We start from the raw sequence: 26,557 nt of genomic DNA, 5'->3' as shown, positions 1-26,557 counted from the left end.
AACAACATAATAATATAAGTAAAACATTTAAAAGGCTTAAAAACAGTTTTCTTAACTTGAAACGATAGCATCGATTTTTCCCCATTCCCATTTTTAGTCAGACATCTGCGGTTCCAGTTATTCAACTAAAAACCAAGCTTTTTTGACGTCATCATCGTAAAGGACCTTACATTACATAGTATTGGCTGTTTTTGTGATAGTGTATTCATAAAACAGTTAGATTTAGTGGAATTGCAAGAACCTCGGACGTCTGGCTTAAAATTGGAACGGCGGATAAACGATGCTTTTTCCTATATAAAAAAAGTAAAGAAAACCTCTTTACAATCCCTTTAAGACGTGTGACCTTATACCTACCCTTCTCCTAAAGTTAATATTTGTTCTAACTACACGATGGTTTAAAGGCATAACTGGACGTGAATTCACCTCTAAAGCTAAATTAGGGTCGTTTTCCCTTCCGTCATATAATACACGTAAGGCAGAAAGCTGAAAAGACAATATTAAATGTGAACGAGTTTTACGTCCTAATTTACTACTGCACGCACATTATTGGACTAATGACGATGGGCGACAGTATGCAAGGGGGTTAAGCCTGTTTTGTTAAAATTGTACGATCCGTTGTTCATTTGGTTCTTCGTCCAAACGAAACAAGACAATTTTATGGATGGATACTTCTAAAATATTCATTTTCTCATACCACATCCATAAAATTGTCGTATTTATCTATAACCATGTCCTTGTGCATTGGGCCTATTCATACCATTGTAAAATAAAGAGTTTATCATTATTTTTATGAACTAGTGCTTCTAATATGCCATTGTTCCAAAAGCAGTAGTATTAGCATTTTTTTGATTAAGCTAATGTCATTGCCTTGGCGTATTACATTTCAATGTATTGGATTATCATGTCCTAACCCATAAAATTTACCCAATTTTGACTGCAGAATACGTGTTCTTCTTCCGATCGCAGTTGCCTACTTAAACATACCCTAGTTTCCTATCCACACAAAGTGCCACGATTAATACATTGCAATAGTTGGTAGAGCGTTTCAAGAAAATCGGTTGAGTTTAAAATTGTGTTGAAATGAGACAGGTTTTTACATTGACATATTACTACGTGTTCTGTTTCATTCTGTATTGTGTAAAGAAAGAAAATGAAATTATTTTAAATGTTGGGAAGTGACAAGAAAGAACTGGGAAATTTCTAATCAGAATTATCCAGAAAACAATCAAATTTTAAGATATACATTTTTGCTTTTTTATTGTTTTTATCCGATACGCCCCATTTTTTATTTGTTTAATGTTACATTAAAAAAATGTGTTAATAAATAAACCAAAAGTACTAACGATCCAAACCACAAAACGAAACCTGAAATCCTAGCAACATTTAGGCGAAACATTAGCAGCAGCTAATGAGCTTTTCACGTGAGGAATTATATCAATCTTAACTGAGTAAGGATTTCATAATGAAAATTGGCATTCGGTGTCTAGAAGAGCAAGTATACCTGGTTTGTTTGCCGACATTGCTGATCTATAAACGGACAGGCAATTCCGAAACTTCAAGGGAGGTAACTAATGAATATTTCATTTTAAAAATAAAAAGTCAACTAGCACGAGAGCAGAAGAGCAAGAACATGCTTACTCCTTTTGAATGCGTTGATAGCTACATCCGAACAACCATTAGCCTCATGCCTCATCTACGTCACTGATTCAAAGGAATTGGATGTATCATTTTTATGATAAAGAAACCATCTATGGGTTACTGCACTCGCCATCAATGCTCTGACGAAATTATTCTTTGTATTTTGTTCAGTAGAACAATAGCTACAAATGTTGCCATAATATATGCTTAATAATGAAATCAACTGAAGAGAGTGAGCTAGAAAAATATCAAACATTTCGTCGGAGCATAGATGGCATGTGTAGTAACCTGCACTTCAACCCGGAACATAGAAATTTTCTCAGTCTGAGATCCTCCGGTTAATAGACTGTATCAGATAAGATGCCGTATCACATCCTCTGTATTGTTACCGTTGTTACACATGCAATGTTAAATCAAATCGTATCGATTGAGACGTTCAAAGTGAAGGAAATGTTCAATAATTCAATAAGAAGACTATCACAACTTCCAATCTGTATAACCAAACCATAGCCAAATAATCAAAAATCACGGTAATTGCTGATATGACGGAAAGATCACATTAAATATTTTATTTGAAATTTGTCCCAAGTTTTTACGATGATTACTTTGTTATACGCCCACATTGTATTGCAGTGAATGTTGAATTGTAGACTAATCATACCACATGAACGTTATTATGTATTTGAAATCTCTGATATGGTTGAAAATCACGGTGACAGAGTTCCATCATGTCTTTCAAGCGTTTCTTACATTACCTTTTTCAGTGTTGGCGTATGTGTTATCTGTGGGCAATAATAAAGTAAGAAAAGTTATTATAGCAATACTAAATACGGTGAAAAGGTTAGAAAGTATAATCTAAGTTATTCAATCAAGAAAACCATTATTATTTGAATTTAGAACGTTATTACTGTCAGTGTGGGCGTATATGTCATTTGTAGGCAGCCATAAAGTAAGAAAAGTTATTAAAGCAATACTAAAAGGTCAGAAAGTATAATCTAAGTTATTCAATCAAGAAAACCGTTATTATTTGTTTTCTGAACGTTATTAAAGCTCCAGATTAGATTTCACCAATATTGGCATTCATAGAAATCACTGATGTAATAATTTCTCACATAAAAACATAAATCTAGTGGAAAAAAAAATTTAATACTGAAAATGTAAACAAGGTCTTGTTTGATTGGTCTGGAAATCGATTTCGACGGTTTATAAAATTGTTTGGTATGATTCGCCAGAGAATTGTAATTAGTTTGGTAAAATGACTCTAAATGAAGACGGTAGAGAAACGTTACAATCAAAAAGACGAGCAGTGAGTAAAGCCTCGGCTCTAATTGCTGCCAATTTCCTCCCTTACAATAAAACTAATCAAGTTTTCTCGCTTCTCAGTCGACAGAATCAACTTTGATTTGAATCCAAACTTACTCCACATTTCAATCGAATTGTTACAATTCCAATTGTATCAATAATTTGTCAGAAATTACTTGGCTAAAAGAAAAAAGTGTAATCTACTTCGTATCTTTTCTCTCATCAATACTGATTTTATACGCAACCGAGTCGGCCATGTTTATTGAATAAACGGCACGGCGGTCAGTTTATTGGCCTAGTAGAGACTTTCTCGTTCAGATTAAAATTCAGCTGAGTTGAAACAAGTTTTAAGTGGTTTATACTTTACCCAATAAAACCAGAAAATTGCCTAATTTGTATTGACTTTCTAAGGATGAGATCAAGCGATTTCCACAAATTAGATCTTGGATTTACGTCGGCTATTTCAACCTTTTATCACTCCACTTATAGGAAATGGAGACTTGTTTTGCTTCCGTTCCATTACGATACGTTTTAAAAGTAAAAGGTGTCGGAAAATGTTAGATATATTTTCCTTTACAAATTGCTCTTTTGTTCTTCCTTAACAGAATTTCGATCTATTTTTCAAAATTGCTTCTTTCGTTGGTGGCCTTGCCATTCCATGAACTGAATAAAATTGCGTCGGATAAGAATCTATTGTAGAGAAGAGATGAAGAAAGTTCTGAAGAAGATAGAGTAAAGGAAGTAGATAGGACTGGACGAGTAGACGAACAGGAGAGTGAGAGATCAATAATTAGAGATAAAGAGATAGGGGGCCGGGTGGGGGAGAGTAAGAAGGTAGAGGAAAGAAGAAAAGGAGTGATACAGGAAAAGAAATTGTTTTGGGTGGAGGGGGCACTCTCTTATATTTGAGATGTACTCAATGTACCTCCGTGCAATGCTTCGAATTACAGTACTCCGAAGACTTATTATGGTCATCTTTCATTTCTCAAACTGATTTGAAACTGTGATTATTGAAGGACTAAATTGGATTTGGAAAATTTTTTCATAAGTAGCCTCAGTGGTCAAATAAAATTACAGAGAATTCCTTCCCTTAATGCAAAACGTATGTAAAACGTTAGTTTTTATATTTTCATAGTTCATCAAAGTTTATAGAAACCGACGCGGGTTGTCTTTAATAAATTCTCGTGAAAAATATACAATGTTGATTTGATTTATTAAAAGTTTAATTGTGGCTTATCATGAGAAATATTGGATCGAGAAAAAAGGTTATTTTACTATTTTACTCGCTAACTGCGATGCGATAACGGTAATAATGAACCCAGGAACAAATGGAAATTGTTCAGAACTCGCAAACAAAGCGCCATCAATGGCAATGGTTGTAACAATAAAGCCTTGGAACAGATGGAACCTGTTCAGAACCTACAAATCGAGCTCAACCGAAGTCTTAATAGAAAGATATTTCAGTAATATTAACAATAATGCTTATGTTCTTTGATGAATGTATATTAAAATATGGACTATTTACCTGTTCTTTGGCTATTTTTATTGGTTTATTTAAAATAATCCAGGTAACTGTCTCCTGACAGCCGGGCTGAGTAAACGAGCCCTCGTAAGTCATGTAATGCTCAGTTTTAGGAAGAAGTCGTCCCAAATCTAGATGGTGTAACATTGCTGTTTGTTCTGAAAACAACAGAAAGTTGTCATTTTACAGTTAAAAAAAATATGCTTTAACTTCGAAGATGCATTCAAAAGAAAAACTTTAAACAGACTTTTATGTAGTCTTAGAATGGAATTCTTGTCCTCTTCGAATATCAGGAACCAAAGGCAATCAACCAAAAAACAAAAAAGATGAAAATAAAAGCTAATAATGCCAAAAGGCCATTTTATATCCCTTTTTACGACGTTTCGACAAAGATACTATTGTCTCCATTAAGCAATAATATTCTGACAAATTTTACAAAGTCTCTATTGGATAATTCTTAAATTACCTTTATAACGCAAGGCTTTCAACTCTTTTGATATCAGATGAAAAGGCTTATTTAGTTCTTTTCCTAACTGAAATAAAAAAAAAGAAACAGAGATGAAATCGAATTAGAGTTTAATTGACATGGAAACCATGGTTTTTCAGATGTGAAACAGATGTTATTAACTTAAAGTTATCAAATTAAAATTCAATTTGGATCAAAGAGTGTTCGCTGACAAATAAAAATATCTTGATCACTAGGCGAAAACCTACATGTTCTTCAACCTGGCAATTCTGAAAACAGCGTCTGTGCGTTATCAACACCAAGAGACAAGAGAAGTAGTATTTTGTTGTTGGAAGTCAAGTCGAAGGAAATGAAATGAAACGGAAATATAGATTCATTTATTAGACCCATTTTGTATGTACCCGTATGTATCTCATAGTTATTTTGAATTGTATACACACAACCTGTGGTTTATGCTGCTGTGACCAGTAACGAATTTATGTACATATGGCCATATCTTATTTTTTCAAAAGGTTCCACACCAATATCAATTTACATCCAAAAAGATAAAAGCTGGTGGCACAGCACCTTTATAACTAGTAATTCAATAAACTTGCAATGGTTCTTTAAAGGGATTGTAAAGAGTTTTCTTAAAAAAAATATGTGTATCTGGGACACTGATAGCATTAATTTGCACCATTACAATATTCATTCAGACGTCTGTGATTCCTACAATTCAACTAAGTATTTGATGACGTCACTCATCGTGAAGGGCCATATTATGTGATAAAGCATATTATTTTGCGACGTCATCAAACACTTAAGTTTAGTAGAATTGCAGGAACCACATACGTCTGGAAATTGGAATGGTGCAAATTGATGCTATCAGTGTCGCCGATCCACATTAAGTTTATAGAAAACCTCTTTACAATCCCTTTAAGAAGTTAATTCCGCACTTTGTTTGATCATAACCGCAAATTGTCTGGACAGTTCTTCCATTATCAAATTGATCTCTTGACCTGTTATTAATTGACTACACAGTGGTTAATTTTATTCTTAAATCCCTTTCTATTGTTCTTCATAAATTTAGTTAAGGGCATTAAATAAAATGGGATTATGACGAAGACGATTAATGACATGCTGTCTGTTTCATTTTATTATCTCATTAACATGCAGAGGAATATAACTTGTTAAGGGAGATTTTTCTATTTACATGATACCAATTTTGTTTTGCAGTTTTCTGTGGTTCCTTTAATCACTTAGCCCATATGTCGTCACAAATAATATCGAATACCCGTCGCCTTAAAGACTACTTTAAGTGAAATTGCAAGAAAATTTGAATGGTTCAGATCGATGTCCTCGATACACATTAAAAGTTAAGAAAACCTTTTTACAATTTCTTTAACATTTTCGACACACTTGATCGTTAAATGGTTTAAGTTAGTATTTCGAAATTCAAATTTTACCATCAAAACAGTCAATATTTGGGCTTCGTACCACCCAGCTAAGTCATCTAATATAGATGCAGGGATTAGAGCCCAAAATATCCAAGCTTCTCTTACCAGAACACCTAGTTACGAAGAGCCCATTGTATTGGATTCAATGTACGCCGTGTCTTCATGACAAAAATGTGTCCCTACCTCTATAAATACTGCTATAATCGTGTAACCCTTCACGCCTTTTAAAGCATAACTTGAATTTGGATAAAGGTCACTGTTGTACGCTAGTAGATGCATCTGAAAAATATGATAATTTGTTTTCAATAATTTTAGGTTTTACAATGGACGACATTGGCTGAATGTATTAATCAAAATAACACCGTAGAGCACTATCTGAAATTGGTAATGCTATCCTACTTCCTAACCATTGAATGGGTTCAAAGTATAATCCTGTAAACATGAAGACCTTTAGTGTTACCTTTCTAGCATTCACAATACTAGCATTCAATTTTTTCAATTCTACGTCCATGATGAGTGAGGTTTGCAGAGGCTATAGTTTATAATGCTTGTAAAAAGGGTGTTCAATTGAGCTGACATTAAAATACTCTGGTGGCTATATTGTAGGATTGTATTCAGTTACAAGTCGACATCCTTGGGGGTATATAATATTCCAGACTGGTTGGCATTTCAAAATAGTTACTTTGCCTGCCACTTCTCATTCCGCTCTGACTTTGATCATTGCAGCAGATGACGATAAAACGATTTGCTGGCCTAGTTAACTACCCAACAATTGACAGCAGATACAAATGATCAACTATAACTTTCGCCACAGGCAAACTGATTTAATAGAAAATCGTGATTTGTTCGGACAATTTCATTAGAGTCAATTTCTAAACGTAATGTGTCTGATCGCTTCGATTAATTTCGCTACGTTATCATATGGTTTTGTTCTCATTCTTATTCAGTGCCTGAAAAGGGAAAGAAGGTCTGGTCAATCAAGCAATACTTAAGCCACGATTAATGAAACCGTTTTTAAATTCAGCAAAGTAAGCACGACAGTATCTGCTTTAAGCCATCTCCTAAAAAGAAATTGTTTTTTTTATGTCGAGTGGAATACAATCCCATAGGTGTTTCTTTTTTACAAAATGGAAATGAATCAAATCACTGCTAATTGAAAAAATTACCAATGTTTGTATTAATTTGTCATATAGTTTCCCTTACAACTTCAGTTCAGCTACAAGCGTTACTTGTCAAAATAATTTTCCGCCATCAAGTACGGAAACAACCGTGTATTATAGTAAAAATTGAAATTCGTTTTGATAAATGTATCTTGGTTTTCTCTCTGTGATTAATGCATTGAGAATCAAAATAAAATTTTATTTCCAATATTAAATAGAAATAAAACCAGAAATTTGATATCGTGATATTAATCTTAAATAGATCTCGATCTGAATTCGACAGAATCAAACAACCACATCTTATCATTTCAACTCTACTAAATCTCTTCCTTTTAATTCGCTGCCTTCCAATCAATAAACCTAAATCAGAAATTTTGGTCAACCGTTGAAATTTGCCACTCGAATTTCATCAATGAGAATGTTTTTGTAGAGTAAATGGTCGAAATAAATCTTCGGCTGTATTAACGGGGATTAAAGTGACTGTAAAACGTCATCTTAACAACCCTGTTCTCTTCCGCCTCAAATCACATTTAATCACTCCCTTTAATTCCTTTTATCAAACAGGATGGTTCTTCCCAGAATGAATGGTTCTTAACATCTTGAATGAATGAGCGCATAAATGACCAACATTTGTTGGACATGGTCATGCAAATGATCTCAGGGTTTCATCGCACTAGCCGACTGCACCACAGTTCGCCCTCAATTGAATGAATGGACCAGGCACATAACACCGAGATTCCAACTCTCTAGCAGACTACGTCACAGGTCACCATCGTAATGAATGAACGAATGAATGAATAACCAACATTTGATCGACGCGACCAAGCAAATGACGCCGAGATTCCAGCGCTCTAGCCGACTGCAACACAGTTTGCCCTCGTAAGAATGAATAAATGAACGAATGAATAACCAACATTTGATCGACGCGACCAAGCAAATGAGGCTGAGATTCCAGAGCTCTAGCCGACTGCAACACAGTTTGCCCTCGTAAGAATGAATAAATGAACGAATGAATAACCAACATTTGATCGACGCGACCAAGCAAATGAGGCTGAGATTCCAGAGCTCTAGCCGACAGTACCAAAGTCCATCCTCATGGATGAAAAAAGAAAGTAATGACGATCATTGGCTTTACATAACGAAGCTATTAACGTCAATATACCAACAATATGGCTGATTGTACCAGCCAACAACGACAGTCAACGACGCTATAGTTCAAACTTCGCTGAAGCCAAGGTTCCAACGCTGTAGCAAGCTATACCACAGTCCTCGAAATGAATGAGTCCAAAGGGAATATTGGAATCTTGTCTCTGAAATAAATTGCTGCACCAAGTCATGAATCGTAGTTGTCCTATTGAATCACAAAATGCTACTTAAAACACTAACCTTAAAAATTGGCAAGGATACAAGAAAATGAAGTAATCGAAAAAATCTGATAATTTTTTGTTAGAAAATTTATCTTTTCTCAAAGCAATATTTCAAACGATTGTCAAAAGACTCATTTTTGTCTTTGAAATATTAACTTTTGTTAAGAGACAATATGATCTTTCAGCTTATTGTTTCAAAGAACGCCACCTTTATCATGGAACAAATTCCCACTAATAACAAAGGTCATTTGTGTCTCTTCCTTATCGTTTAAGTAATAGAAAAAAATTCTTTGAAATTGTGGATATTTCCATGATGTTGATAACATTAATCAGATCAAGAAAGAAAATTCAATAATCGTAATGACATCTGAAATTATCATCACATTTTTTTTTAGGAAAATGACGCAGTTTCTAACAATATATCTTTAATATGAAACAATTTGATATTTTACAAGACACGAACTCAGTCTTATTAAAATAAGACCCAAAAATTACTTCATTTTTTCTTTCACTTTTAAGTCTAATATAGCCACTTCAGTTAGGGTCTAAAGACGAGCCACTTGAACATTCGTCTAAATAACGACATAACCAGATGGATCCTGCTTTAACCAATCAAATTCCTTCACTCTCTCACAAAATTCCAGCGCTAAAGAGGGCAGAAATCTCATTAAAGCAGTGGTCATCAGGCTAGGCCAAAAGGTCATTTTGACAAATGTTCAAGAGGCCCGTCATTAGACCCTAACTGAAGTAGATATATTAAAAATAAAAGCTTATAAAAATCTGAACGATAGTTTGGTCTAATTTTGATCAGACCTCATCGTAAACCGCAAGGATTTTTGGGAGGAATTACATGAACCACTGACTTCGGAAAGGAATGACACCTGATTTCTTCAATGCTCCTTTTTTTCTTATTAGAGGACCATCCTTCACTATTTACAGATAAATCTGGCAAGGAAATATTTCGACTGATTCGTCAACATTGGCAGAAAAACTGTAACAGCTAAAGCCCACGAAAAGACATCATCGTGTACAGAGAATCGAGTATTGAATAGTAAATGTATTAATACGGTTCAAGGATTAATGTATCATTGCGGGAAATATTTATCTTCAGAATTAATAAAATCAAACATTGAAGTGGTATTTAGGAGAGAAGTGGATGGTATTTAGTGGGGGTTATGAGAGGTGATCGATCCAATCAAGCCTCGTTCACACCAGCTATCTGTTATTGGCCAGAGAAATAAAACCGTTCATTTTGACCAGTAGGTTGCTGGTGAGCGTTTACAATTCTTTACTGATTCATCTACACGTCAGCTGTTTCTTATTGGTCGGAATAATGAAACCTATATCTTCGATCAGTTGGTTGACGGTTTACTTTCCACAGGATTCGTGACATCTGCCCAATGTGTCACCCATTCCAAAAGAGTATAATATAAAAGTAGATTTCATGTTATTCATTTTATTGCATAGTGTGCGCTTGGAAATACAAAGCTGCATCTTCTATACATATCCAGTACAGTTCATATACAGGGACGATTAATATCTGGAATCGTCCTGGATTAGCAGAAAGGGCTTTGTTCGACGTTATGATTATACTCTGCATACAAAGGCCATGGGCTGTTACAATTATTTACACTGGTACAAACTATTTGACAAATTAGTTGAACCCGTGGATCAATTAGATTTGTTGATCAGATAGATTACACTGCCCTTTATTTATTTACCAATAAAAACTAATTAAACGTTGTTGATAGTTCAGCTTGAAGCGACCAATATCTACAACCCTAGTATAATGAATTAATCATTGTGACGGGCACTGAGATATAAATTGAGATGGGTTTACAGACTAAAAGTACAAACTTCTTACAGTTGTATACCCAATTATGAAGTTATGATAAGAATTGACCAATTGAAATTGCTAAGGAACAAAACATTACGAGTCAAAATATTACAATGACATTCCCATTACAACTAACGGTTCCGCATATCGCATCTGGGATACACGACACTACCTGATCATACTAGACAAGACCTTAAACTAAGTTTTGATCTCGTCCTTTTTTGCTGATCAAGACATGCAACGTCATGCAATGAGGACAAATTGCCAATGCCAAGTGATTTTCCGTTGCGAAAAGTTGCGGCAATTCAATATACTGTATATAGACCAAAACTTTACATGAAAATGTTTTTTTGTTCAAATAATACTTCTGCGTGTAAATTATTTATTTTAAATATTAGGTATACATCTGGTTTAGGGTCATGTTACTTCCATTTTGCGATTGTGAATGTCAACTGAGTTCACACATTGCTATTTCATACATTACAGTTACGGGCAAGAGTATATCGGTGGATGGACCAATAATTAAAGCGTAGTGTATCGATTTACCAGTATAATTAAATCACACCGCGTTATCCCACATCAGCCACTATTTGTTTTTGGCGATCATTGGGATTTACAATTTAGTTAATGGTGTTGCATTGAGTAAATACCAAGCTTAGACATTGATTTTATCTGAGCTTCTTAACACACTTTCTAGTTGTAATCTACTTCTTATCATCAGATTACTCTAAATATCCAAATTGGAAGAATCTTTTCCGATACTTCCATCTGCCGCAAAAATGGCACACAATTACCTATCTATATTGGCCTTTTCAGGAATGGTTTCCTTTTCCTAGTGACCTTTTAGAAAAACATACGTTTGTTGCTTGCATAAGAGTGGGATGGATACAGCAGCGACGTTGATGAATTGGGTCGAGATTATAGAACTGATATTCGATGGGTATTGATAAGATAAGATTTATTGCATATACGCCCATTGTGGACAGCATACACATGTAAAACAGTTCAATAAGGTGGAAGATATAATAAATATAGATTTAGTATAGATATATGTTAATTTATATATAAAACAAGACTATGTTACAGAAATTAAATGAATGGAGTTTTAAGTCCTACTTTTCTGCACCATGTGGGCAACGACATGCAGGGTGCAATGAGGTTAATTTTGCCAAGACAGCGGCATTAGCCTGCTCTTTTTCGATTTCCAACTGTCGAGGGATCTTTAACGTGCACAGCCTGTAGCTCATCCTTTTCGAACGACGAAAGTCACTCTGCATCTAGGTTTGTCAAATCGGCATCCTTCGCGGAAAATCGACATATTTAATAAGGAGACCATGAGCACGACTTTCAAAAAGGTGGTTCTGTACTGAGTGTTTGTGAACTAAAAAATCTAGAGTTTCAAGATCCTGCTAAGCTGTGAAATCCTTGTCTGATCACGTTTTTATACTTATCAGACTTCGTTTTGTTGAAACACTCTCGACACCCAACATGGTGACAGTAATTTAAAAACAACAATGACTACATGAACTTAATTTCCGTACGACAACATGTAAGGTTTCACCCTAAATACCAACACCAGCGAGACTCTTGACAGAACATGACTTCTTGCTATAATGTCTGGTATAAACAGTTAACTGTAGTAGTTTGTACTTATTACAATGAAGCCTTAAAGCAAGATCGACCTTCGTGATACTCAAATATCAGAGGCCATGAAGCTCATACTAGGGTTTTAACGCCCATAGCGAGCATTTTATGTAAGTCACAATAACGTCTAAAAGTCAATATTCCTGTACGAGAATGAGCTAAAAAAAAGGTGTTAAAATACGAAATAACCCCGGTATGATTTGATTCCACAAGGAATTAGTGTTATTTTAATAACGTCACGTTTGCAAATGATCAGGGATAGTTGATATTGTCTGTCCGTGTTCATAGGAATAAATGGATAATTACCATTTCATTTTTTTATACAATGCCAAGTTTTAAAGATATATTTCTAGGAGAAATAAATTCAGAATTTCAGTACCTTGTGAAATTTTAATGAAATCATTGACATTAAGCAGAAAGTTTACAGATAACCTTCAACAACCGACTACATTCTATAAGTGTAGAAAAAAATTGTATCCATTCCTTCGGTTAGGCAAAACATTCGAATATACTATTTAATATAATGATAATAATCTTAATTTATGACATCCCCTATCCGAACGTCAGACAAAACTTTAAGAATTTATATTCTCCAATTGGTCCAATATACAATAAAGGCAACAAAGGATACCAATTTTGAACTGTACAGAATGACAAAACTCTCTTCAAGTCCAGTTTTCTTTCAGAAAGGTACAATTAATTGTGTGTTGCTAATTTCGAATACGCTTGAACCGGAATCAGCATTACAATGGTACACGGATGACAAACATCATAGGTGTTAAGAGGTTTCGAAAAGTACAAAATGTTCAATCAAATTGTATGCATAATATTTCATCAACGTCAGTATACAGCAAAAGCAACAAAAGGATACCGATTTCAACTGTACAGAATGACAAATCTCTCGTCAAGTCCAGTCTGTCATTTGGATCCATTTCATCAATTGATGGTGCTGACTTGTTGAATGGGGTGTAGAGCTCATGGTTAACATTATAAATTGTTGCTTTCCACTTGCAATCAATAAAGAAAATGTTTGACTTGAGTCTAATTACTGGGCTTATCACATGATGAATTGCTCAAATCTTTATGAAAATCAATAAAAACAAATTGAGTTAGTCCGTTTCAGAGGTCAGAAAATTTGTTTCCTCGCGTCCCAAGAGAAGGATAGAACACGAAATAAATTTTATGTTAGGATAATATTTGTTCTGCTGACATACATCAATATTTTGGAAATGTTCCAATCTTCAAATTGAGAATCTCGTCCCTTGGTGAGAATTATTAACCATCAGAAACAAAGCTTGTATACACTTTTTCTTTAGCCTTCGTCTGAAATCACTGTCAGAACATAGACTTCTGTCTGAAATGGGACGATTAAACGATTCATTGTTAACAAAAGATTCTTTTCATATCGTCTACCTAATTGGAACGATGTAATAAAGCGATAACTGCTATAAACATGATTGCGGATAAAAACTGCGTAGTTTCATTACGTGTAAAGCCGCTAATAGACGATGCACGATGTTCGGGTGGTGTTCGGTGCGGAGAGTAAAAAGTAGACGCGAATCGTACCCGCATTGTGTCCGGATATACACCTCGTGTACTCATTTCTTCTTTTTTCTAATGTCTCGATTAACCGGCACCGCACACGGCTTTAGACATACAGAATCGAAACAGAAATAGATGTTGGGTGTATTGGAAAGGGTCGACATGGGAATAAACCACATACGCTTGTTTCCCAACTCAATAACGAATTGCACGGAATTAAGGAAAGGAAACAATGACAAAGGGGTTGTACAGGAACGCATGTGTATGTGCACTGACACTATCAATTTGCACCATTCCAATTTACTGCAATTCCACTTCCAGTCGAACAAAAACTTAGGGAAAAGACCTATGCAAGATTTTAAAAACTGTTTCAGAAAATCCGATACTAACTGAACGTAATTGCCTTGAATCTGGAACTTGGTATCAGGCTAACACTCGGTCAAACTAAGTCACCAGTACCAGTACCATATGTTAAAACCAATGCAGACCGCAAGGTACACAAAAAACAAATCCTTTACCTTATCCGATTAAAACACTGTGGAGACAGTCTGGAAAAAAAATACTTAACAAATCCGTCAAAAGACCGGAATATCTCAGACGGGACTACCCGTTCACTTATTTATAATTCTTCAGCGTCCGAAACAGACGGTCTGAAGGCTTAGAACATTAATTCAGCGAGTCTAGCTGTTTAAACTATTGAGTATTCCAGACCAAATTGACATCCGCTAGACAAACAGTTGGATTTCAACATCTTCTAAATGAAATAAATCTTGTTTGAAGCTCATCTTGGTAATCTGTTAATATTCTTTTATTAGTCGTACTGGATAGGACGTCTGTGGTCGTTTTTGGTACGAGGTGATCGACGTGTTATTGTTTTTGTATGAAATGAGTCGAGGTTGGTTCCAAAGGGTGGTCTTCGTAGATGAAATTGGTGGAGCATTGTGATTGCGAGTGAATGAATATTCTCTTGTCGCACTGGATAGGGTGTCTGTCGTCGTTTGGGTAATAGGTGGTCAACTTCTTCTAGTAGTTCCAGTTCGTTACAAGTGGTTCAAGCTTAGTCGCTTCTCAAACTGAAGAGCATAGGTTTATTGTAGAAGGCATCAGTAGGACAATCAGTCATACCATCCCAAATCAACAAACTGAGATATAAGCTAGCAAGAAGTGGTCAAAATTTAGTAACCGGGGACACTAACCAGCAAATGGAGACGTACACGGCGTATGCAATCGCTGGTACAAACGTTGTAAGAACTGCGTCTGTAATCGATCTACGGAAAGTTGGTATTTCTACAGAATCGATTGCCACGAATGCTTAATTGTATGTTTATAAGTCAAAATAAGAGACATGCTTGTATTAAGTTTTAGTACAAATTTTATCAGAAGTACTCTTCAATTAGCTGTGAAATTGACGTCTGTAGAAACTTGGAAGCAATCAGAGCAAAAGGTCAAAACCAATCTAGAAAGTCTATCTCTGAACACAGACAGTATGTCTTTATAGATATGATTTCATGCACCGAACAGCTTCATTAGCGGTAGGACTAGTTCAAGTTTATTTCAGCCATGGTTTAGGGCATAAAACTAAGCTCGGATGTCCAATTATAAAGCATTTTTTTTTGTCTAGAAATGTTTTGACTTCAATATCTTCATGATACATGGCATTTGAAAAACAAGAACCGATCGGTAGCATTTTGCCAATGGAGTCCGCAGTGAGCAGGTCTGCCATAAAATGCTCAAATATATCATTTGGTCCGTAGAATGAAAATTTGTAGCCCACAATTTGCAAGTTCCACACAACTACTACTACTAAATTCCGGTTTGAAATTTTATGATCCACGGAAACGAAACTTGATTCGGAATGATGCAGTATAAAGCAACAAATGCCTACTACCAACTACCTGATGGTAGCAACCGTCCATACAAATGGTGTACCGAAAAATTTTTATTATCCAAAACATTGTAAATCATAAATGAAAATATGCCATTTACTTCTATATATACACATGATCAACCCGAATTTGTTTTCAAAGGGTTTAAAAACGGAGGGTAATTGTATTAAAACAAAACCAGACTGCCCCTTTAAGAGAAGATCAAGAAAAAGAATGTAATAGCCTGACTAATGTAACTTGAGTAAATTGAGAAACGATGTAAAAGTTAACATGTTACATCCTAAACTTGTTATAATTGACAACACTATTGACAAGGATTTCTACTAATTTCAACAAGAATCTGCACATCATGTCGTCAGTGCTGATGTCTAAGTACCAATGGCGGTTAGATACATAATGGACTTTGAACACAGATTGCGAGGCGAATTCTTTACAAATATTATTCTTCCTGTCTCGTCTAACTTCCGTAATGAACATGTGTTCAACTCAAGATTTGTGCTGTAAATATGAAAGTCTAATTGTCCATGTTCTGTATTGAAGCAGTCTTCCCACACGGAATTTCAAAATGGTCTTTGAGCCAAGAGTTGACGTCAATCGAAATTATCGTCAAGTGTGGCTCCATAAAAAAAAAACTGCAACTGGGACAAAGTCGCGTCAGGAGCGCACATACCCCATCTACCCGGACAGTAAACCATAAATTTTCGGTCAAATTTGAAATTGAATAGTAATTTCTGTTTTGTTTTAACTAATTTAACCTTACTTTACAAGGATAACAACTTGGATTTCCAGGATAGCTTCTGTCAGATAGTCTTTCTGACAATGTAGATTGTGTTGATCAGAACAATCAATGCATCAATTCAGTGTTACCAAACTAATACCAAGAGTTATTACTTCGACCTATTCTATTCCTTTTTAACTATCCTTTGCGAAATGAGTCTAATTCTTTAAGCTGATATTGGTCACGGAGAAAGAACAACATTTTGATTCGAGTTTTCAACATAATATCTTTTATTGTCCGATGATGCCTGGAGGAAATGAACAGATTCGGGAACAGAGTAACTCGGTAGTTAAACGATATCAAGGGAAGGTCAAATTTGAGTCGCCTCGTCTGATAGAAAGAAATCAAAAGACTGGCGATTAGAAGAAATTTGGTTAGAGTCCAACATTTATCTCAAATATTGTCTTGTGAATAAATAGAGGTTTTTATTAGGAACAATCAGCCATGAAGTCTACTTAGATTAATTCCGTAAATTCGATTCTATATTCGCTCCAATAACTTCATATCACTCATCATTATACTTGGTCAATTCTATTTGATTTGAAAGATGTGGCTAAATGTGTCTGATCTACACAATAACACGTTCAACATTCTGCTTTAATATTCCTTTTAGATTAATATAACTTCAATAACAGACTTAGAAATGAACCACTGACTTCAACGCTCATTTATTTAGCTAAAACGACAGTCAAACAAAACGAACCAACCGTAAACCTAGAGTGGTGAAGCATCTATCGACGGATATGAAAAAAGTTTTTTTTATTAGCAAAGATTACTGAAATTATGTACACGTACTTAGACCTATATATATATATATATAAGTGAGGGGCTGAAGAATTGAATCTTGCTCAGAAACGACAGTCAGACAAAACGAGCCAACCGTAAACCTAGGGTGGTGTAGCATCTATCGACGAATATTAATATCGACTAATTTTATCAAAATTCAAATATCCAAGATTATGAAATCATGCACTGAGCAAACGACCGATATAAAAATGAAAAAAATACGTTTTATAAGAAAGAAAAGCTTCCAGAAATCAGGTACCCAGGGACTGAAGAAGGTTTCCATTTAAAATATCCAAGTATTTCCAACGATAAGCCAAAAATCTTCACAACGATCAAATCAAATCAAATAAAATTGTATCAAATCAAATTGTATGCTTTTAATGCGGAGAAAATTTAATTATTTAACAGTAACGTTTTATATACGTTTTATTCAGGGGAAGGAATTCACTGCAATTTTATTCGACCACTGAGGCCGCTTATGGAAATTTTTTATATCCAATTTTGGTCTGTAGATTATTATAGTACCAATCGGTTGGAGTATTGAAAGAAACATATCCATAATAAGTCTTCGGAGTACTGTAATTCGAAGCATTGCACGGAGGTACATTAAGTACCTTTCAATATAAGATAGTTCCCCTGTATCTGGATTACGCCCCATACTATATCTATCTCAGCATCCACTCTCTGCTATGTATTAATTCTTGTCTACTACTGTACTTTAACTCTCTTCATCTTCATCTGTGGTACGGTGGCTTCTTTTTCTATATTTTCCACTGTGTAACCATTCTCCTCTGATAGTTGATGTACATATACTCTTCTTTCCCCAGTCTCTTCATCTTTTTCTACTAATATCCAATACTTCTATCTCTCTTCCCACTGCACATCTCTTCCACCTTTCTTCCTCTCTACTAATCCCGTCTCTCTTCCAACTGCCTATCTCTTCTGTTTTCCCTTTCCCTCTTTCCTTCCTATATCTTCTACCTTTCCCTCTGTCCTTTCCCTTCCCATCTCTTCTAGCTTTCCCCTCTGTCCTTTCTCTTCTAGTTTTCCCTCTTTCCCTTCCCATCTCTTCTACCTTTCCCCTCTGTCCCTTCCCATCTCTTCTACCTTTCCCCTCTGTCCCATCTCTTCTACCTTTCCCCCCTTTCCCTTCCAATCTCTTCTACCTTTCCCCTCTGTCCCATCTCTTCTACCTGTCCCATCTCTTCTACCTTACCCCCCTCTTCTACCTTACCCCCCTTTCCCTTCCAATCTCTTCTACCTTTCCCATCTCTTCTACCTTTCCCCTCTGTCCCTTTCCCGTCTTTTCTACCTTTCCCCTCTGTCCTTTCTCTTCTAGTTTTCCCTCTTCTACCTTTCCCCTCTGTCCCTTTCCCGTCTTTTCTACCTTTCCCCTCTGTCCCATCTCTTCTACCTTTCCCCTCTTTCCCTTCCCATCTCTTCTACCTTTCCCCCCTTTCCTTCCCATCTCTTCTACCTTTCCCCTCTGTCCTTTCTCTTCTAGTTTTCCCTCTTTCCCTTCCCATCTCTTCTACCTTTCCTCCCTTCCAATCTCTTCTACCTTTCCCCCCTTTCCCATCTCTTCTACCTTTCCCCTCTGTCCCTTTCTCTTCCCATCTCTTCTACCTTTCCCCTCTATCCCTTTCTCTTCTACCTTTCCCATCTGTCCCTTTTCCTTCCCATCTCTTCTACCTTTCCCCTGATAATCCTTTCTATTCTACCTTTCCCTCTGTTCTTTCCTTCCTATATCTCCCGGTGCATATCTCTTCTTCTTTCCGATGTCCATCTCTTTTTTCCTTTCATTCTACTGCCTATCTATTTCACCATTTCCATCTACTTCCCATCTCTTTTTTTTCTTCCTGTCTATTCTTCCTTTCCTCTGGCTTTGATTCCTCGATAGAGATCAGCATGTATAGAATGATATGCTCATTTCTTTTTCCAAAAAAGGCACACTTCAACAACGTACTAGCATTCATATTATAAAATGTATTCCTGACAATGAAAACAAATAAATATTGTATTTTTTGTATTAAAACATACAAATTAAATAGAAGAAATATTGCGTGATGTCGACTACTTTCGGTTTTTGTTTTAACGGTGTAGATTTCTAAACAAATTATTTTTAACAACTTCCACGTTTTTTTTAATTTGTAAAAGAATCGATTTTCGACGTTTGTATGTTGCATGCTAATACACCAAAGAAAAAATTCTGTTGGCGCCTTAAACTTTATTTTTAGCCTTAGAAGTATCTCGGTATTTTTTTTTTTTTTTGTTTCTAAGTGTGTGCTTGAGACAACTTTCGTTTCTTTAAGATTTCAAAGATTTTTTTGAGTAATTTTGGGAAAACTTCGAGCGTCATTCCATTTCTTCGCATCTAGGTATTCCCTGGAATTCGGTATTAAAAACCAACACAAGCATTGCATGTTACTTATTACGATCTAATTTAATTTTTGGTAAACGCCTTATGATGAAAATTTTGTCCTCATTGATTAGTATCCGAGCAACCTAATTTTATTTTTTAACACATTTATTTTCCATTTTTTTTTATTTTTTTTTTTTCTGAAATCTTTGTAAGAGACTTTATTAGTTATCCCAGCCTGGTGCTGCGACAGCAACTCCTCGCGTGTTTCTTCTTCGTTTGATGGGCACATGATATTTTCTTCCCGTGTTAATCAGTTCTAGATTCTGAGTATTGTGTCCGTTTTGACCTCTAACTCTTAAAACTTTCATCATTACTGATGGTTTATGAGTCGTTTACACCCAAAACTTAGTCATAAATCGACCTAGATAAACATTATTGATCTTCAATAAGGAAGGCGGAAATAGTACAGATACATATATCATATCAGCACTCCCTTGAGACACAGACCACCAAAGTATCTTTATCTTAAATATCTTAACTTAACTTCTGATGTCAGAGATTGTGAAGAGGATTCCTTCCCATTCCTTTTGTTGCCTGAGCTATACAGTTGCCAAATGTTTTCTATGATGGCCCTCGTTCATTACGCTTTTACAAAAGCTTCTAGGAGCTTCTGAACTTATTTGAACGAAACAGAAAATCTACTTCTGTCCGACAACTTATTTTTGGGCTGCAGAACCTTAACCCTTTGCCTGACAAGGAGTATTAACAGATTATTCTGATTATTCTGGTCGCTGGCAGTGTATTGGTTTGAAATGCATAGGTTTTTAAAACAATTCCAAGCCACGTTAGCGCAGGGGTTGAAAATTTAAACTTTTAGGATAATTCATTGATCAAGTAGGTCGCATTGCGTAGAGGTGGGCTGACATGTTTTTTTTTTTAATAAAAGAAATATGCTTTAATTCTCACTAAAAGTTACAAAAAAACAAAACGAGACAAGGAACTTCGTATGATTGAATATCAAGGGAATTCTTTAAATTGGAATCAATCTATTTAAATTTTAGTTTCATTCCCATGAAATTTGAAACAATACATTTTAAAATTGTGAGACGGTTTTTATTAAAATTATCAGGCGAGGAATTTCCTGGTTTAAATTTGAAATTTCACCATCCTGTTTCTTACAGTGCAAATCCTGCAAAGTGCGTATGGCTGCCACTGTACTGTTTGGTTAGGTTTAATTTTGAGCGATACAATTTCAGAGTAAAAAACGCAAATTGGGGTTTGACTATTATCTATCTATTTAATTTCATCTATTCCCTCACTTTTCAGAATTGAAAGACGACGTCTGGTTCCTCTACAATTAAATCTAAAAGTACATGGAAAGAGTATTTACAATATACACGTATCTTGAGAATTACATATTATTTCAATCTTTTCAACTCCAGTGTTCATAGTCTTTATTTGAACTTTAATTTACCCAAAAAAATCATATTCGCAGTAGAACTTGTTGTGTTGAGGTTTATATGCACAATCCATCAAAACGCAGCATTCGTTTTTCTTTATTTGTGGTAGCAAACCAAACATTATCTAACGTTCGTTACATTGCTGATTTTTGTAGCAAAGGTTACGTAGATCTTATGAACTGGTGCGATAGAGATTGATGCGATGAAAAATAAATCGACATGGATAATATCCATTAAAAGGAAAATACAATAATAACTAATATGGAGAAAAAACGAGAAATAACAAATTATATAAGAATTTATCAATGATTAATGGTGCGACTCCAAAGATTTATGAGTGTTAAGAAAACAATAAATTCTATATCATTTCCACACAATTTATTTCCTAGTTTTTCATTTCATTTAAACACCAAAAATCATCGCTTGATATCGGAATTGTAGAAACACGCCTACTAATTTAAAGGATCTCTAGCAATGGACTATTAACGCTATCGCGAAGGCTGCTTACAAGCGTACATCTTCGACCTTTGCATTAGAAACTCTTTTTCTGAGACCTTATATATTTTTTAATTATTAAGGAAAAAATAAATCATACGATAACGTGCAAACAGTAGGTAAAAGTCGACACAATTAGAGTTAATGTAGCTAAGTTTCGGGATTAACCCCTTTATCAGGCGAGAAAAAACACAAATAGGGGAGAAAGGTGCTATCTCTAAGAACAACAGTTAGTTGACAAAAACTGTCACATTCAGCTTAGTTACATGAAATGACAAACAGAACCTGATCATAGTGTGAACGGACCCAGGAGAACAAAATTATGGGTTTACATACGGTACATAGAGTAGGTTTAGTAATAAAGGTGTTCAAAGCTAAAATTGGACGGTTTCTGAAAGTAATCGGTAATTGGCATATATTTGGGATGAAAGAGTGTCTGAATTATAGCGATGACTATAGCTGTTATTTTTTTTTACTGCAAAGACAGATCTGTGGAAGACATGAAAAGCAATGAAGTGTTACAGGTTTCTGCTTCAGATTGTGTTAACGAAGGCGGGAATCACCATGCAAATTGCGTTGAAGGAAAACCAAAACCAAAACAGAGGTACACTTTTTCCATGTCAGAATGTCTCAACTGAATCACTGACAACAAAACTTGGTTGAAAAATATTATCTAGATCAACTTTTTCTCCAGTATTGGCAAGGTACCAAAATCATTGCGCTTTTTTCGTTTTGTGAAATGCCGTTTAATACTTTATAATATATACTTTTTTCAAATCAAGAAAGTCCTGTTATTTTCTGATAATAATGTAAGTGGTAGACCTTAGAGATGTTTATAACATGTAAGCTTTATAATTGATTAATAGAAGTTGATATAATTATTAAAGATATCTAACCCAAGGGATCTAAACAAGGATTTGACATTGATTGGATTTCTCAAATGAACACAGATTCTGTGCTGTTTATTTTTTCCGATAAATATTCTTGAGTGATTTGGAAGAAACACCACAAAGAGAACAACCTACTGTTCAGGGTGTCAACTTCTGCACAACTTGGATTTGATTTCACTATGTAAAACGACCATCGTTAATTACATTTGTCAATTACTGATATCCTTCTTCAACCTTGTGGAACACCTGTTGCCCTTCTATACATGGTTTTTCTAACTCGTGTCTCTTTCCGATCAATCTAATTCACACTGGAGTCCTGAGTTTTTTCTCTAATATGCATGTCTCAATTGTAACAAACAAATAGAGCGATATGACAGCCTCTTTTTATACGCCCACATGAAATGGGGGGCGTATATTGCCGTCACCCATATCCGTCCATAACTAAAATTAAGTTATTGCCCTTGTTCTTGAAAACGCGTTCAATTTTTAGCTCGTAAACACTCTAGAAGGCACAATTCTTGACAGATTTTGACGAAACTTGGCATGAGTGTTTGCTATCACCCAAGGATAAACACTTTTGAAAATCAGCAGAATCTAAAAATATTTAGTATGAGTTATTGCCCTTGTTCTTGAAAACGCGTTAAATTTTTAGCTCGTGAACACTCTAGAAGGGACAATTCATGATGGATTTTGACGAAACTTGGTGTGAGTGTTCGTAATCACCCAAGGATAAACCCTATTGAAAATCAGAAGAATCGAAAAATATTTAGTATGAGTTATTGCCCTTGTTCTTGAAAACGGGCAATCGTTAGCTTGTAAACAGTGTAGAAGGCACAATTCTTGACAGATTTTGACGAAACTTAGCATGAGTGTTTGTCATAACCCAAGGATGAACCCTATTGAAAATAAGAAAAATCGAAAAAAATTAAGTATGAGTTGTTGCCCTTGTTCTTGAAAACGCGTTCAATTTTTAGCTTGTAAACACTCTAAAAGGCACAATTCTTGACGGATTTTGACGAAACTTGGCTTGAGTGTTTGTTATCACCCAAGGATAAAGCTATTTGAAAATCAGAAAAACCGACAAAATATTTAGTATGAGTTATTGCTCTCAATTTTTAGCTTGTAAACATTCTAGAAGGCTCAATTCTTAACAGATTTTGACGAAACTTGGTGAAATTGTTTATTATTACCCATGGATGAACCCCATCGAAAATCAAAAAAATCTAAATATGTTTCATAGAAGTTATTGACTTCGTTCTTGAAAACGCTTTCAAACTTTAGCTAAACACCAATAGGCATAATTCTTGCCTGATTTTGACAAAACTTGGTTTTATTATTCAGTACCATGCCTTCTAGAGTTTTCACAAGCTAAAAATTGAATACGTTTTCAAGAACAAGGGCAATAACTCATACTCAATATATTATTTAGTATCGCCCTAAAGAATTCAAAAGAAGTGTATGACTGAAGGTTGAATATTTCATACTGGTGATTGTTACTGTACTGCTAAATATTTTTATTCATAATAAAAGCTGCCAGTGGGCGTATATTACGTTGCCTGGCAAGCTATCTTCTATAACACAATTGGTCCATTTTGTCCAAAAACGTGTCGCATTTGACAAGCTTTGATTGGTTTAGTGTAACGTCATTAGAACGGGACTTTGATGGAGAACTTGTTAGATTACAATAGAGATAAAAATATCAGAAAGGAAAAATTGTAATCTAATTTTCATTAGATTGCTTTCAGAGAGTCTCCCATATCAAATAACATTAATTGCTTAGTCATGATGGCCTACTTACCTCAGCTGGAAAAGGCTTTCCATTAATAGTATGTTCTGATCCGATCTTATCCATATTACCAAAATGAAATTTTATTTTGGAGAGTCTATATTGATATGATAAGGGCCCGAGAGAGATATTGATATGGTTATATCCTAAATTCTGCATTTCGATGGTGATATCTCTTCCCGTATTTATTAATACTCCTTTAGCCTGAAATTAAAGAGAGTTTTAAGTCAAAGATACGTTATTGAGAAAAATACACTGTACAAGAAGGAAGAAAGGTGTCGATACAAAACAACATATATACAACCATTTCGATTTTGACTATGGTTGGTCAACTTCCTGAGCACTTTCAGATGAACTTCAGTCGTTGCCTGCGAAATTGAGTGTTTTTTTAAACATAGAAAGGTTTTTTCTTCATACGAAAGCATTACTGAGATATAACTTTAAGAATGAAAATAGGCCAGCAGGTAACATGTTATCAAAGGTCCCTTTCCCTAAATACGCTACGAATAAGGACACAATAGAGGTCCATAGACATTTGGTCTGAATGGTTATTCCATTGTGGACAGGAATTCGTAAATGTCCAATGTAGCCTATAGGCTAATGGTCCCCATTGCATATAAATCGGCCAGAATTAATCTTATGAAGCTCTTTCGCAAGCGAAGCATGGTATGTTTTTTCATCTGGGTCACCTTGCGCCACTTTGTCATCTTGGCGTTCTTGTCGGAAAGTCCACAGAGTTAATATTGTTTATACTGTACATTTGTTTCATCATAATTATAGACTGGTATCAAGGGATCTGGGTACGAGGGGTCTAAAAGGCAATCGCGTTGAAATGATCTCCAATTCCAAGAGGCTAGATCTTCAGATCTTCAAGAATAGGCTGGTACTTACATCAGTATAGTTGATATGTAGATGTTTTAAATTGGGATCGTATAATAGTCTTGATGGATCTATATTAATAGGCGACTGTTGTTTGCCTTTCTTACACATTGCAAAATCTTGATTTGCTACACCCCAAAAATCTGGACCTGAAATAACAAAATTATCCGGTTACATTTCTTTCACCAGCAGAATATTTTTTATGAACGATTTACTGATTGCACGAACAATTTTGTACAAGACAGCGATTTGCGTCAAAAGCATTCCCTCATGCTTGTCGTGCTGTCAAAGAGCAGCTGTACAATAGACAGTTAAACATGGTTGCCACAAAAATATGACTGAATACGGACTGAGCTGTACTTGCCTAAAAAAGCGTTTCTTTGAAACTCATACACAGAAGATGACCTCCAACATGGGTGGCTAATACCTACTAAAAACGGAACGATTCAATAACGAAATTTGGGGAGAAATGCTTACCGGAAATTCCTTCGTAACTCCACCATAAATTCCATGCTGAATCTGATGCACAAAATCCTAAAAGTAAAGAGTAGAAAAATAACAAAGCTCCAACCAAACCATTTGTAGAAAGGCACCCAGGGTTCTGGAATGAAATTCGATAACAGAAAGGCAATACGGAATACCACATACTTTCAATAGTTCACTTATATCATTATTTTAATAAACCGAAATATGTTCTGAAATGCGCAAAACTCATTCTATCATCAAATTTATAGATTTGGCTATGTATTCGCCCGAACAGGCAATTATTCTTTAAGTCATAAGATTGCAGACAGTTCTAATTAAAATTATCATACAGTCCAATTCATGGTCTCTTAACCCTTTCGCCACGATATCATTCTTCATCTTTAACCCCTGTTCCGCCCAGAAACCAATTCTAGTTTGATATATCACCGACGACAGGAAATCCTGTTAAAGATATTGTGTTATTTTCAAGTTATTATGTCTTACCAATGATCAATTGATCTCGTTTGACTCTGTCTGACACTACCTCAATATATTATTTCTTTTTTTATTTAATATTCAATCAAATTTTACATTTTCTCAGACAAATTTACAAAAGTCAAATAACAAACATAAATTTCTTCATTTATTGATCATTTTTAACATCTTATTGAACGATTCTGACAACTTTTTTCACCGTTCAAGATGGCAATTTGGCTACTTGAAATAACTTTCAGTTTAATTTTGAGGTACTTCATGTAGATTTTGACTTCATTTTGTAAGTAAGTTTTTAAATTGGAATCCAACTTCCTACCGTTTATAAAAGCAATTTAGCTACATAAAATAACTTCAGTTTAAT

At 35.1% G+C, this 26,557-nt stretch overlaps 1 protein-coding gene across 1 annotated transcript; it reads right to left on the bottom strand.

Moving 5' to 3' along the window:
* Positions 1–318: 318 nt before the first annotated feature.
* Positions 319–25,882, bottom strand: LOTGIDRAFT_138561 (hypothetical protein; the record flags this gene model as incomplete). Its single annotated transcript, XM_009048706.1, has 7 exons — positions 319–483; positions 4,466–4,620; positions 4,929–4,995; positions 6,548–6,643; positions 24,370–24,561; positions 25,249–25,385; positions 25,714–25,882. The coding sequence occupies 7 exons, from the start codon at positions 25,880–25,882 to the stop codon at positions 319–321; spliced, it is 981 nt and encodes a 326-aa protein (XP_009046954.1).
* Positions 25,883–26,557: the final 675 nt, after the last annotated feature.

The sequence above is a fragment of the Lottia gigantea genome (genome assembly GCF_000327385.1).
Source record: "Lottia gigantea unplaced genomic scaffold LOTGIsca_127, whole genome shotgun sequence".
NCBI classification, from domain to species: Eukaryota; Metazoa; Mollusca; class Gastropoda; family Lottiidae; genus Lottia; species Lottia gigantea.
This window is presented reverse-complemented; position numbering and strand designations above follow the sequence as displayed.